The 12,950-nt window shown below is 39.5% G+C and overlaps 1 protein-coding gene across 2 annotated transcripts in view; it reads left to right on the top strand.

Moving 5' to 3' along the window:
• The window catches only part of THBS2 (thrombospondin 2), a 47,614-nt gene extending 34,906 nt beyond the window's left edge, over positions 1–12,708 (top strand). For both annotated transcript variants that reach the window (XM_005303951.4, XM_042848297.2), the window contains 6 exons: positions 1,041–1,275; positions 3,199–3,426; positions 4,554–4,825; positions 6,803–6,900; positions 8,358–8,497; positions 10,697–12,708. In XM_005303951.4, the coding sequence (XP_005304008.1) occupies positions 1,041–1,275; positions 3,199–3,426; positions 4,554–4,825; positions 6,803–6,900; positions 8,358–8,497; positions 10,697–10,704 (981 nt within the window). In that variant the 3' untranslated portion in view covers positions 10,705–12,708. The remainder of the gene's footprint in view (positions 1–1,040; positions 1,276–3,198; positions 3,427–4,553; positions 4,826–6,802; positions 6,901–8,357; positions 8,498–10,696) is intronic.
• The last annotated feature ends 242 nt before the right edge of the window (positions 12,709–12,950 follow it).

Below are 12,950 nucleotides of genomic sequence, written 5' to 3'. Positions count from 1 at the left end.
ATACTCTAGTGTCCAGCCCAGATTTTTAAATTGTTATAACTGTTGCAGTCAAACCCCAAACAGCTGGCTTTAAGACTGAAAAGTTAGATCTGAATTGTCCATCCTTCTTTTGGACCTTTAACATTTTATATATATAAAAAACCCTCCTCTTCAATGTAGGCATTAAACTTCCTTATATGTGAAAAACAACAGGCCAAGTGCCGCTCCGTGCAGAGCCTGAGGGGTTTGGGGCAAAGATGTCGTTAATCCCACCTTTGCACTCCCTGTATTCCTATGCCATTTGGAGAACAATTTGGCTCCCACTGCAAGTTAGAGAAACCTTAGGTCTGCTTTGAACTTCACTTGGCTCTCCATGGCTCCAAGAGTCCACATGGCAACAAAAATTGCCAGAATGCAGTGGCACTCCAGGCAAACCTCCTATCCTGGCCACACCCCTGGCATGACCCTTATGATGCAGGCAGTGAAGACTCTATGGGCATGTCTACACTGCAGTTAAAACTCCTCAGCTGGCCCATGCCCTGTGAGGGTTCTTGAACCCGGACTCCAGCCTGAACCCAAACATCTACACTGCAGTTAAACAGCCCCTTAGCCCAAGCCCTGCAAGCCTGAGTCAGCATGGCATGGGCTAGTCATGGGTTTTTAATTGCAGTGTAGACATATCCTATGATGCACAGAGAACTCCTTTGCATCAGGGTTATTTCCTGTGGGCTAGATCTGACCAAGGTACAGCAGTGTAAAGGGGATGTATCAGACCTGTGAATTAAGACCAGTAGGTTCCAACCAACAAATTTAAACTAAGAGCCATGTAGGAAAATGTTTGCCCAAGTATTGGTAAGATCTTCATTGACATTCTTCATATTAGAGTGAAAAAAATTGAAATTTTATTACATTTCTACTTCATAGAAATTTGTCACCACAATATAGGAGCTCTTCAGGAAGTTACTGAAAGAGAAATGTAGAGAATAAGGAAACATGTCATCTCAATTCTGTGCTTTGTAACAATCAAGATGCCAATGTTGTTGCCTGTTTTTTTTCTGTAGACTGACATAGATAATGACCTGGTTGGTGACCAGTGTGACAACAATGAGGACATAGATGAAGATGGTCACCAGAACAACCAAGATAACTGCCCCTACATCCCCAATTCTAACCAGGCTGACCACGATAAGGATGGCAAAGGGGATGCATGTGATTCTGACGATGACAATGATGGTGTTCCTGATGACAGGGACAATTGTCGGCTCATGTTCAACCCTGACCAAAAGGACTCTGATGGTAAGAACCAAGTAGCGTGGGTTTGATTCAGTTCTAAGTACATGAAGAACTGGTGCATGTATAGACCAATGCGAAGGATATTTTTTTCCATGGATAAAAGAAATAAGACATTTCAGACCAAATTGAGCCCCGAGGTAACAGGCCTGACATCACTGACCTCAGTGAAGTTTCTCCTGCTTATGCCATGTCTGAACTTGGAACATTGTATTAATGTATTAAAGGGCATCAAACTAGAACTGGTCAAACATATAATATAGTTTTGATTAAAAAATTGACTGTTATTTAAAAAAACAAATTTTCTGGGACAATTTTTCTTTCCTTTTCAAATGTTAATTTTTTGATGAAATATTAAACTAGAATTTTTTTAATTAAAAAAACTGTTTTGGTTTTTGAAAACCAGCACAACCGACAATTTTGGTATTCAACTTCAGTTTTTTATTGAAAGAACCAAAATATTCCATAACATTTAAAAATTAGAAATATTCATTTATTTGTAAATATACATGGAAAATATTTGCCATTTTTCAACCAACTCTACTAAAAATTGTTTCACAGAGGAAATACTTTAGGTATGTGTTGATCATGTACATTAGACAGTTACATAAATGGATGCAGTATTTTCCTTCATTTCTTGTCCTGAATTGTTGCGCTGTAGTCCTGGTCACTGTTAAACAGCTGTAATGGTCTACCACATAGATGGTTGCAGTTCAGTGGTTAATGAACTGTTACCAATATATATATAATATATAAAATATTTTGTGATCCTTTAGGATTAAAAACTGCTATATACGTTTGATATATTTATCAGTAATGATCCACAAAATAAATAAATATGAGTAATTTCTTAGTTACACAAGTGTAAATGAAATTGCTGGAGTTATTCCACATTGATGCTGGTGTAACTGAAAGCAAAATTTAGTTCATATGTTCATAGTGACGATACATTTACAGTGGACCAGTTCTCGATTGCTGCTCTGGTTACTTTGGAAATCCTTGGGTGATATAGAACAGTGATAGCAGTTCCCACACCTCCTCTACTCCCAGTATCCTGGTATAAGGGGGACATGGCTAGGATAAAGAGGGAATGACTTACACAACTCTGTGCCCTGCCAATCTCTAAAAAAAACAGGAGTACTCGTGGCACCTTAGAGACTAACACATTTATTAGAGCATAAGCTTTCGTGGGCTACAGCCCACTTCTTCAGATGCTGTGGCCCACGAAAGCTTATGCTCTAATAAATGTGTTAGTCTCTAAGGTGCCACAAGTACTCCTGTTCTTTTTGCGGATACAGACTAACACGGCTGCTACTCTGAAACCTGCCAATCTCTGTTGCAAACCTGGACAGAGTTTGTGGATGACATGGCTGGTTGGACAAATGCTTTCAATATCTTTTGAAACAAAATCAACTCTGTCAGCAGTCAGGACCACTGGGAACTTCAGCAACATATGCATTGAATAATTAAAATTCTTGTATGGATTCAAGAATTGCTTCTTTGATATTGGCAAAGGGGATAAAGTTGGAAATGCATAGTTTTTATCTTAAGTGTTAAGATAAACAAGTGCGGGAGTGCACAGCTGGTCAGAATTTGGAGTTCTACTTGGCTGTCAGACAGTGGAATGTGGAACCATTTTCCCACCAAGCTGAACTGCAGAAAGTCTTTGAGGTTCCTAAGGTTCATTCTCCTTCTTTCCGTCAGAAAGCCCGTGCTTGAAGAATACAATGGTGATCAAGTGCACTAAAGATATTTTACATCTGCCTCTGATATAAGTCCTTGTTGGTGGCAGGATGGTACACTACATAGACTACTGGTCTCTTCCAGTGTAGTAATTCCTATGTGAACAGCTGTTGACTTATATAAATAGAGAAGGAGAGAGGTACAAAATGCTAACAATTTTTGCCTGTATATGTGTTCTGCTTGTAGGTGATGGCAGAGGTGATATCTGCAAAGACGATTTTGACAACGACAGTGTCCCAGATATTTATGACGTGTGCCCCGAAAATATTGACATCAGTGAAACTGACTTCAGAAAGTTTCAGATGGTCCCCCTGGATCCAAAGGGAACAGCTCAAATTGACCCCAACTGGGTTATTCGCCACCAGGGAAAAGAACTGGTGCAGACTGCCAACTCTGATCCTGGCATAGCAGTAGGTGAGTATCAAAAGAGAAAAGAATTATCTGGATTCTCTGGAACAGTGCTGGCTGAAACACATACAGAATAATACACAGCCCCAGACCTTAGGACAGAGATAGTGCTGTTTATCTTCAAAGCACTTTACTTTAACTACAACACTTTCTTCAACAAATTATTCCCATTTTACAGATAGGGGAAATGAGACAGACGGTTTAAAATACACAGAGTCACTGTCAGAGCTGGGATTAGGACTCTGAATTTTTCATAGTGACCTGAGTGTTCAAGCTGCTAGACCACACTTCTATTATACTTTGGGTAGCACATCAAACAACTTCATAGTCTTGTTTCTCTTTTCATATAGAAGCCCAACATAGCATGGATTTGTTCATTTACTCAAATGGGAGTATATATCCTGAGTGTCTGAGAGTGCCTGTGTGTATATACTTGTCAGAGTTTTTTCCTATTGCTGTTGGCACAACTCTCTGCTCAACTAATGAAGAAAAAGCATTCTGTATTGAGGTTGTATATGAGAAAAAAGCCTATTGAGCTACTTGATTCCATTTCATTTTGGAATGTCAGCTGCTATATGTTAGACCTACCCACATGCATTTTTATAGAGTTAATTCTGATAGGTAAGAGGGAACATAGTTGTTTCACTGATCTGAATAAATCAGGACTGAGGAAGGCTTGCAAACATACATCACATTTGTTGTTCTTCCTGCCAAATGCCTCCTCCTTGCTCCCAATTGGTATTGTAAGGGATCTTAATGTAAGACACTATCAATCTTAGTTTTTTTCTTTAAAAGGGCTATCAAGTCATGTTGTTTCTGTAACAGCAGTATTACAAGAGGGAAAGGGACAGAAAAATGCAAAGACTACACAGAAACAAAGGTAAAAAGAGAGGATGATATCATCTTATCCTCATCCTGGTTTAAGGAATGAGACAGAACAGATATATAAGTACTATATAAACAGTACATATGACTTCATTCTCTCTCTCTCAACCCCTTCCCCCCCACCCACCCCCAAAAAAACTCCTAGAAAGCCCAAAGCAACAAAAATGGTATAACAGTCTGCTTTCAAGCATTCTGAATTTGCACCACATGGAGGAACTGAATATCTTGCACATTTAATCCTCTACCAGGTTTCGATGAGTTCACCTCTGTTGACTTCAGTGGCACATTCTATGTTAACACAGACCGTGATGACGATTATGCCGGGTTTGTGTTTGGTTATCAGTCCAGCAGTCGATTTTATGTCCTGATGTGGAAGCAAGTCACACAAACCTACTGGGAGGACAAGCCCACCAGGGCTTATGGTTATTCAGGGGTATCACTCAAAGTAGTGAACTCCACGACTGGCACTGGTGAGCACTTGAGAAATGCTCTCTGGCACACTGGAAACACACCTGGACAGGTAAGAGAATCAAGTCTTCATACAATTGAGGGGTTACCAATATTGTAAAAAAGAGGCTGACACAAAAACCGGTTACCAATTAAAAAAGGGCACTGAGGCTCAGTATGCCAATAAGAGTAAGGAAAATAGTAAATGACTTTTCAATGTTATTTTAATTTTTGGATAAAATTGCCAGTCTTTTTAGATGCTTTTGTTGTTATTTATTTGTACTGTTTACAAAGTAATGCAAAATGTACATAGATAAAAGAGAATGTACAAAGTAGTTAAAAAGAACCTGCAAAATCAAAGGACAAGGTGTACAGGTAATTCTTCCAGCTTGGAGATAGTATTGGTGTTACAATGGGCTTTATTCTCTTCAGATGGGTGTTCAAACACCCACCTTTGGGGCATCACATATATTTGATGTTTATATTTCTGAACGTGGCTGTGTTCAGAACGTTTGCTGCAAACTCCCAAGTCTTGTAATAACTTCACACGGTGGCCCTTGTGACCCTACGGAAGCCTATTGAAGTCAGTGGGGCACCACACAAGCACAGGGATCCAACTGCATACAGTTCATTCCAGGGTCTGGGCCTTCCTGAAGAGTTTTATTGTGCCAGAGATTTGAAACAATATACAATAAATATTGGGCCAGTCTTGCAGTAGCGCTTACTCGGCTGATTAGTCCCATTTCTTTCAATGTAGCTACTCACATAGGTATGTGTAGCAGGATCAGTTCTGTAGAGTGAATGTTGTGTGAGTGTGTGTGTATATCTGAACATGTACAGAACTCAAAGACAAAATATATTCCCAGGTCTCCACTCCCCTTTACTTTCCTTGCACTTTTTCATCAATTATCAACATTTTCATCAAGTGGTCTGGAAATAAATATAAAATTACTGCTGATAAAATTTTTGGATGACACAAAGCTTACCAGAGTGGTAAATAATGATGACGACATGCCAGTCATATAGCGTGATCTGGATCGCTTGATAAGCTGGGCCCATTCAAAAAAGAAATGTAGGCCATACTTACAGAATGGCAACTATATTCTGGAAAGCAGTGATTCTGAAAAGGATCTAGGGCTCAGAGTGGATGAGCAACTGAACATGAGCTCTTAGTGTGATGCTGTGACAAAAAGAGCTCATGTGCTCCTTGGATGTATAAACAGGGAAATAGTGAATAGGAGGAGGGAGGTTACATCTGTATGCAGCATTGGTGAGACCTGTTCTGGAATGCTGCATCAAGTTCTAGTGCCCATATTTTAAAAAGGATACTAAAAAATTAGAGGGTGAAGTAAAGAGCCAAAAAATGCTTTGAGTAATAAATAAAATGCCTTGGAGGGAGAGACTTAAAGAGCTCAATCTGTTTAATTTATCCAAGAGAAGACTAAGAGATGACTTGATTACAGTATCTAATACCTTCATGGGGAAGGTTGGAGGGAATACTATGCACTAAAGGATTCTTTAATCTAGCAGAGAAAGGCCTAACAAGAACCAATGGCTAGAAGTTGAAGCCAGACAAATTCAAATTAGAAATTAGGTATAATTTTTTGACAGTGAGGGTGGAACAAACTAGCAAGGGAAATGGTGGATTCTCCATCTCTAATATCTTCACATCTTTCTGGGAAGATATTCTTTACCACAAGATATTCTTTAACACAAGTTATTGGGCTCAATACAGTGGTAACTGGGTGAAATTTTATGGCCTGTGATATACAGGAGGTCAAACTAGAAGATCTAATTGTCCCTTCTGGCCTTAAAGTCTATGAATCTAAGAATTAAACTACTTGTTTGAAAGTAACTGATGTATAATTGAAGATGGCAATTTTCATGTTACTTAATATAGGTGACCAGAGTGTGGGGGGAATGGCGTTCAGTATCACTAAATTTTAAAGTGATTTTTAGTTTGGTGATACAAAGAAAATAGGCTGTGATCAGATATCCAGTTGCTGTAGTACAAACTGTTTCTAATGAAGCATTTGTATTCCTACTGTAGGTACGTACCTTGTGGCATGACCCCAAGAATGTTGGCTGGAAAGATTATACTGCCTATAGGTGGCAGTTGATTCACAGGCCTAAAACAGGATTAATAAAGTAAGCGGTATTTCAATGCCTACAAATTTCCTAATAATATAGCTTTCGTTTCTAATGAAGTAGTGGCTTTTAATGGTTTGTTTGTTAATTCCAGTGCTGATGATTCATTCATGGCAGACTGTTTCTCTATTTTTGGAACATTTTATTAGATTTTAAATAACTTCTCTCTCTCCTCACACACACACATCAGATGTGTGCAGTTTCATTAGGACTGTTCAGTATTTACATAAACTAAATATTATTAAATAAAAATATATTGAATTCTTACTAAATAACTGTTTTGTAAAGTAGCCAAGAAAGAGAAATTCCAAAACAATACTCAAAGTAAGATTAAAACTTGACATTTTTTTCCCTATCTAGTTCAGCATTCTGTCTCTGACAGTGGCTTACACCAGGTACTCCAGAAACATCTGTAAACACCTCTGTAATGCACACAAAAATGCACTGCTATGTATTACGTTATGAAGGATATCTTTTCCTAACCCTAATTGGTTATCTTATGCCTTTTAAACATGAGGATTGACAGTGCAGATAATTTTTAACCTGCAGTAAATACTGTAACTGTATATTACATTTTTATTGGGGAAATTATCTCTTGCCTCTTTAGACCTGAATAGCCCAGGACTCATCAGGACTAATACAGTTTTGTTCTGTTGCATGATGTGGGGAGTAGAAAGGATTTGGGGACCACATGGGTCATCCATTACATTAGAAAGAATAAAAGACAGTTTATCTATGTAATATAAGCCATCCTGCTTTAGAGCATAGGCCAGCGATTAATTGACAAAGGATAGAAAGATACTCCTGTTATGGGCAGGTTATTTCACAGTTGTGCACTCACTATGGTGTTTCTTGCACTTTCCTCTGAAGCAGCTGGTACTGGCCACTGTCAGACAGGATACTGCTCTAGTGGGCCCATTGCCCTAATCTAATGTGGCAGGTCCTATGGTCCTTGTACATGAAGCTCCTTCATCCTACTGAGAATTCTAATAGAAAAAGAAAAATTAACTAGGTTTTTGAATAGTCATTAAAATGTATTTATTTGTGAGGAGGTAACAGACTTACTGTGAGTCAATTAAATTATGTGTATATTTCTCAAGCTAACTTCTAAGCATAAAGAGGCATGTGGCTAATCAACATTAAGAACATGACACCACTTCTTGACACTCCAGAAGACTTAGCTGTAATAACACAAGGATTTTGGAAATTCTTTGCAGATGATGTTCATAAAATTACTCATGGAACAGCGCCAGGGCTTCCAATAAATGGGCTATGACTACCAGACAGACTCGGGGAGGTATAACAGAGGAATGACCCATGTAATAAACTTGTACTACATGGCACCTAGTGTTAGAATTCAACATCATATCATCACCTGACAGCTGCTATTACATGTTTCAACCTTGGAATGTTCTGTTGATTCACTATACTAATCTAAAACATGTCTTTCTTTACAGAGTTTTAGTATATGAAGGAAAACAGGTCATGGTAGACTCTGGACCAATCTATGATACGACCTATGCTGGTGGACGATTAGGTCTTTTTGTCTTCTCTCAAGAAATGGTCTACTTTTCTGACCTCAAATATGAATGCAGAGGTTAGTTTTTCAGTGAACTAGGCAATTATGAAAGTTTTATTTATGCCACGATTACTTCAATCTCCCAGCTAAACACGAGGGCAGTGGTTTCAAACTGTGGGTCACGACCCAGAAGTGGGATGCAGAATGTAAGGCACTGGATTGTGGCGGCTCTGGTCAGCACCACTGACCGGGCCATTAGAAGTCCCATCAGTTGTGCTGCCCGGCTAAGGCAAGCTAGTCCCTACCTGTTCTGATACTGCGCTGCACCCCGGAAGTCGCGAGCAGCAGGTCTGAGAACCGGCCAATGGGAGCTGAGGGGGTGGTGACTGCGGGTGAGAGCTGCGCAGAACTGCTTGCATGCCTCTGCTTAGGAGCCGGACCTGCTGCTGGCTACTTCCGGGGTGCAGCAAGGTCCCAATGCCAGGACAGGCAGGAAGCCTGCCTCTGCACCCCTCTTGCACCGCTGACTGGGAGCCGCCCAAGATAAGCCCATGCCCCAATCCCCTGCCCCAGCCCTGAGCCCCCACAAATTTGGAGCCCCTTCCTGCACCCCAAGCTCTTCATCTCTGGCCCCACCCCAGAGCCTGTACCCCCAGCCCAGAGCCCTGACCCCCTCCCACACCTCAACCCCCTGCTACAGTCCTGAGCCCCCTGCATCCCAAACCCCTCATCCCCAGCCCCACCCCAGAGCCTGCACCGCCAGACCAGAGCCCTGACCCCCTCCTGCATTCCAATCCCTTGCCCCAGCCCAGATCCACCTCCCACACCCTGAACCCCTCATTTCCAGCCCCACCCCACATCCCTCACCCCCACACCCCAACCCTCTACCGCAGCTCTGTGCTCCTCCCACACCCCAAACCCCTCATCCCCAGCCCCACCCCAGAGCCTGCACAGCCAGACCAGAGCCCTGACCCCCTCCTGCATTCCAATCCCTTGCCCCAGCCCAGATCCACCTCCCAACCTTGAACCCCTCATTTCCAGCCCCACCCCACAGCCCTCACCCCCACACCCCAAACCTCTACCCCAGCTCTGTGCTCTTCCCACACCCCAAACCCCTCATCCCCAGCTCCATTGCGTCACGGGCATCAACAATTTTCTTCAACTGGGTCGCCAGAAAAAAAGGTTGAAAACCACTGCACTAGGGAGAAAAGATAGAAATAGAAAGTATCTTCCAGTTGTTGAATGGAATCCTTAATCTTTCAATCATTCTGAAATAACTCAATCAATTCTTAACTATGAATGAAACAAGAGGGAGTTTATTCTGAGTTGATCAACATGCTGTCCTGAAACAAGTGGACTTAAGCATGTGCTTAACTGCTTTCCTGAATGAGGGCATGACTGTATAACATACAGCAATAATCCTGATAAATTTCAGCCAGAAGGCATGTTCCAAAGCCATAAGGGACCACAGCATAATTTAGGCACTGATTCATTAAAATAGCTTGGATCCCACTAGTCTTAATGTAAATCTGAATAACCACAAACACATGTTTAATACAATCTGCCTGGAAAAAGAAGATGGAATTATCTGAGGGAGATATTTGTTTGGAACTGTATGTGTATATCCAGCGCATTAGTGTGTGTTGCATGTGTGATGGTCACCTTCATGCCCGACACACTGGGAGTGAAGCAGGGAATCTCTAGAGCTAAAAGTGTGAACTGCTATAGCTTGAGCTAAAGAGCCAATGTTACCTAGCTGGGAGATGTAACAACTCATATCCTCTAATGATCAGAGCAGGACTTGTAACATGTATTCAGTAGTGGGTTACTCATGCACTTGCAGACTTATGGATAGCCCTTCTTTAAGGAGGCATTAAGGATTCAGTGGATATTTTCAATTCCCATTTTATAGAAGTGTAGGACTGGAAGGGACCTCAATAGGTCATCTTGTCCAGTCCTCTGGACTCAAGGCAGGACTAAGTAATAACTAGATCATTCCTCACAGGTGTTTGCCTAACCTATTCTTAAAAACCTCCAAATATGGTGATTCATGCAGTCTCCATTTAAAAAAATATAATGAAACCATCCACAATGTTATAAATGTGAAAATATAGTACTATTAAAAAGAAAATGAACTCAGAACAGGAAAAGTAATCTTTGTATTACGCAGGCTGCTTCCCTTTTACTATAGCACATTTGAGCTCTTGTTCCATTTTTACTGTATTCCAAACCAAATATGCCTCTGCACCAATTAATATCTGTTTTCTTTTACTTTAGATTTCTGAGCTATGGTTGCTACATTACCAGCAAAGTACTGTAGATGCTGTGCAACCTAGACACCTCAGTACATCCTGGTACTCCCAACTTCTCTTTCTGTGTACCTCCTCCTCCTCCGGCCTTCTGTTCAACTAACCTTGTACCTCCCTGCTGCCAAGAGTGGCTTAGCCAATCCTGCGCTCAAGTGCCTTCTGAAAACTAAGACTAATGGGACCTAAATGTGAGCGTCCAACCCACCACTGAAGCAAAAGCAGATTGATACATTAGAACATTTTTGTAGAGTGAAAACTTAGCAAGACTTGTTTGTTTGTTTTTTTACAAAGGAATGACGTTTACATATAAAGTGTAATTACTTAATGTATTTATATATATATGGAGAAAAAGGGGATGCGTATCATCCATTGTCTTAAACTAAGTGGGAAAAAAAGTGTTAAAACCACTTTTTTATGCGTAGGGTTGACACTTCCCTTGCTCCGATCAGGGCTGGACCTCAGTAACACAAAACCTCTGAGCCTAATTTCAGTAAAATAACAAAGGGACCACACCAACAATATCTAGCCTAATAATGAAGAAGCCATTGGAGAATAAAGTGAAGGCCACATAATATGAAGATGGCTTGATGCAAAAAGATCTTTCAGCTGATAAGGATGCTTTTACTAACTCTTCAAAAATACCTTTTAAGATTAGAAGTTGCTGAAACTTCAGATTTTTAGTTTCAAATAATGTCTAACTAGAAATAACAATGCATGTTATTTGTATGGACTTAAATCAGGACAAATACAATTGAACCAGCTCTTAAACTTCAACATAAGAAAGCATAGCAATTCAGTTAAGCACATAAGGCCATCCACTGTGGCTTTTATAAAATGGTTTCCAGTTGGCCAGTGTACATCTTTTTTTGCATTCCCTCTTGCTAAACATATTTCATGACCATCTGGAACAAGTTGAACCTGAACCACTTTTCCATCTCTGCTGCAAAAAGCACTTTGACATCCTGAATCCTGATCTAGGATTTTGAAAAGGTAGCCACACTACCATTACCTAATTTGGAAATTCGGAAATTAAGGTTCCAGTTATAAATATTTTGTTAATATTTATCATGATTACACATACTGCTACCTTCTCTGATAATTTATTTTTAAAGCCTGTCATACAGTGCATTAGTAATGCATTATTAACAAATAATGCTAGAACAATCTGTTAAAAAAGCATATCACAACATGAAGATATCATTGAAGCAATGTACACCCTTGTTTAAACATGCGGTTTTATGTCATTACAATCCAGCATGCTCTAAAGTAGCACATGATTAAATAAATAATAATGAGGAATTTATAAATGGAACCTTAATATATATATACGGTTATCCTAATTTTAGTATTTTGTATTGTTACCTATGTCTGCTGTATATAGAACTGTTTTATTTTTTAAATAATGCTGAAGGGATACCAGTGTTTATTCTAACCAGATACAACAGTTATTCAGTTATACAATAGTATGCAAGTATTTAACACTTTTTTGTTTTGTTTAAGATGTATGAGCTTTGTTCACAAAAAAAACCTCTTGCTGGTGTAATTTTAATCACAGATGAGGTTTACTAAGGGAATACAGTATCTCTTGCCTTATCATAGGGCATGGTGAGCCAAATGTTGACTCAGCTCATTTTTTCCTTTTAAATAGATTTTACTGCTATATTCATTAGAAAGAATTCACAGTTTGGGGCTTTATCGCACATTTTACAGTCTCTTTATATTAACAAACCCTTTTTTTTAAAAAAAATCCTCCTTATGAGGTTTTTTGAGTTTGTTGCAATTCATACTTTTGTTGTTTCAAATTGTATCCCCAAGTCCCAATGAGAAAGTGGGGAGATTTCATTAAATGTAATGATTGTGATGGACGTGTAGGGTTTTTTGGTTTGGTTTTGTGAAAGCATGACATCAGTGTGGGGATGAAGATGTTAATATTTAGATTGTACCATAATTTTCCTATTCTATGTAAATTATTTATGAAGATTTTCTTTTTTCTTTTTCTTTTTTTCTTTGCAAGGGTGTGTGTGCATGTGAGAGAAAAAAGGAGGGAGAGAATGAGATCAATGAAACTTCACTTTGTTTTGCCAAAGATTGTAAATAATTATTTATTTGTTTACACAGACAAAATTCACCATTTAACATCCTGCTTCATTTAGTCAGATCATCATTTTTTATATTTTAACAATTAATGATAGGAAATAAACTGTAAAAAGGTTTTATAAAAA

Source organism: Chrysemys picta, chromosome 3 (genome assembly GCF_011386835.1).
Source record: "Chrysemys picta bellii isolate R12L10 chromosome 3, ASM1138683v2, whole genome shotgun sequence".
Taxonomy (NCBI): Eukaryota; Metazoa; Chordata; order Testudines; family Emydidae; genus Chrysemys; species Chrysemys picta.
The sequence above is the reverse complement of the archived record's forward strand: the minus strand, read 5'-3'. Positions and strand labels throughout refer to the sequence as shown.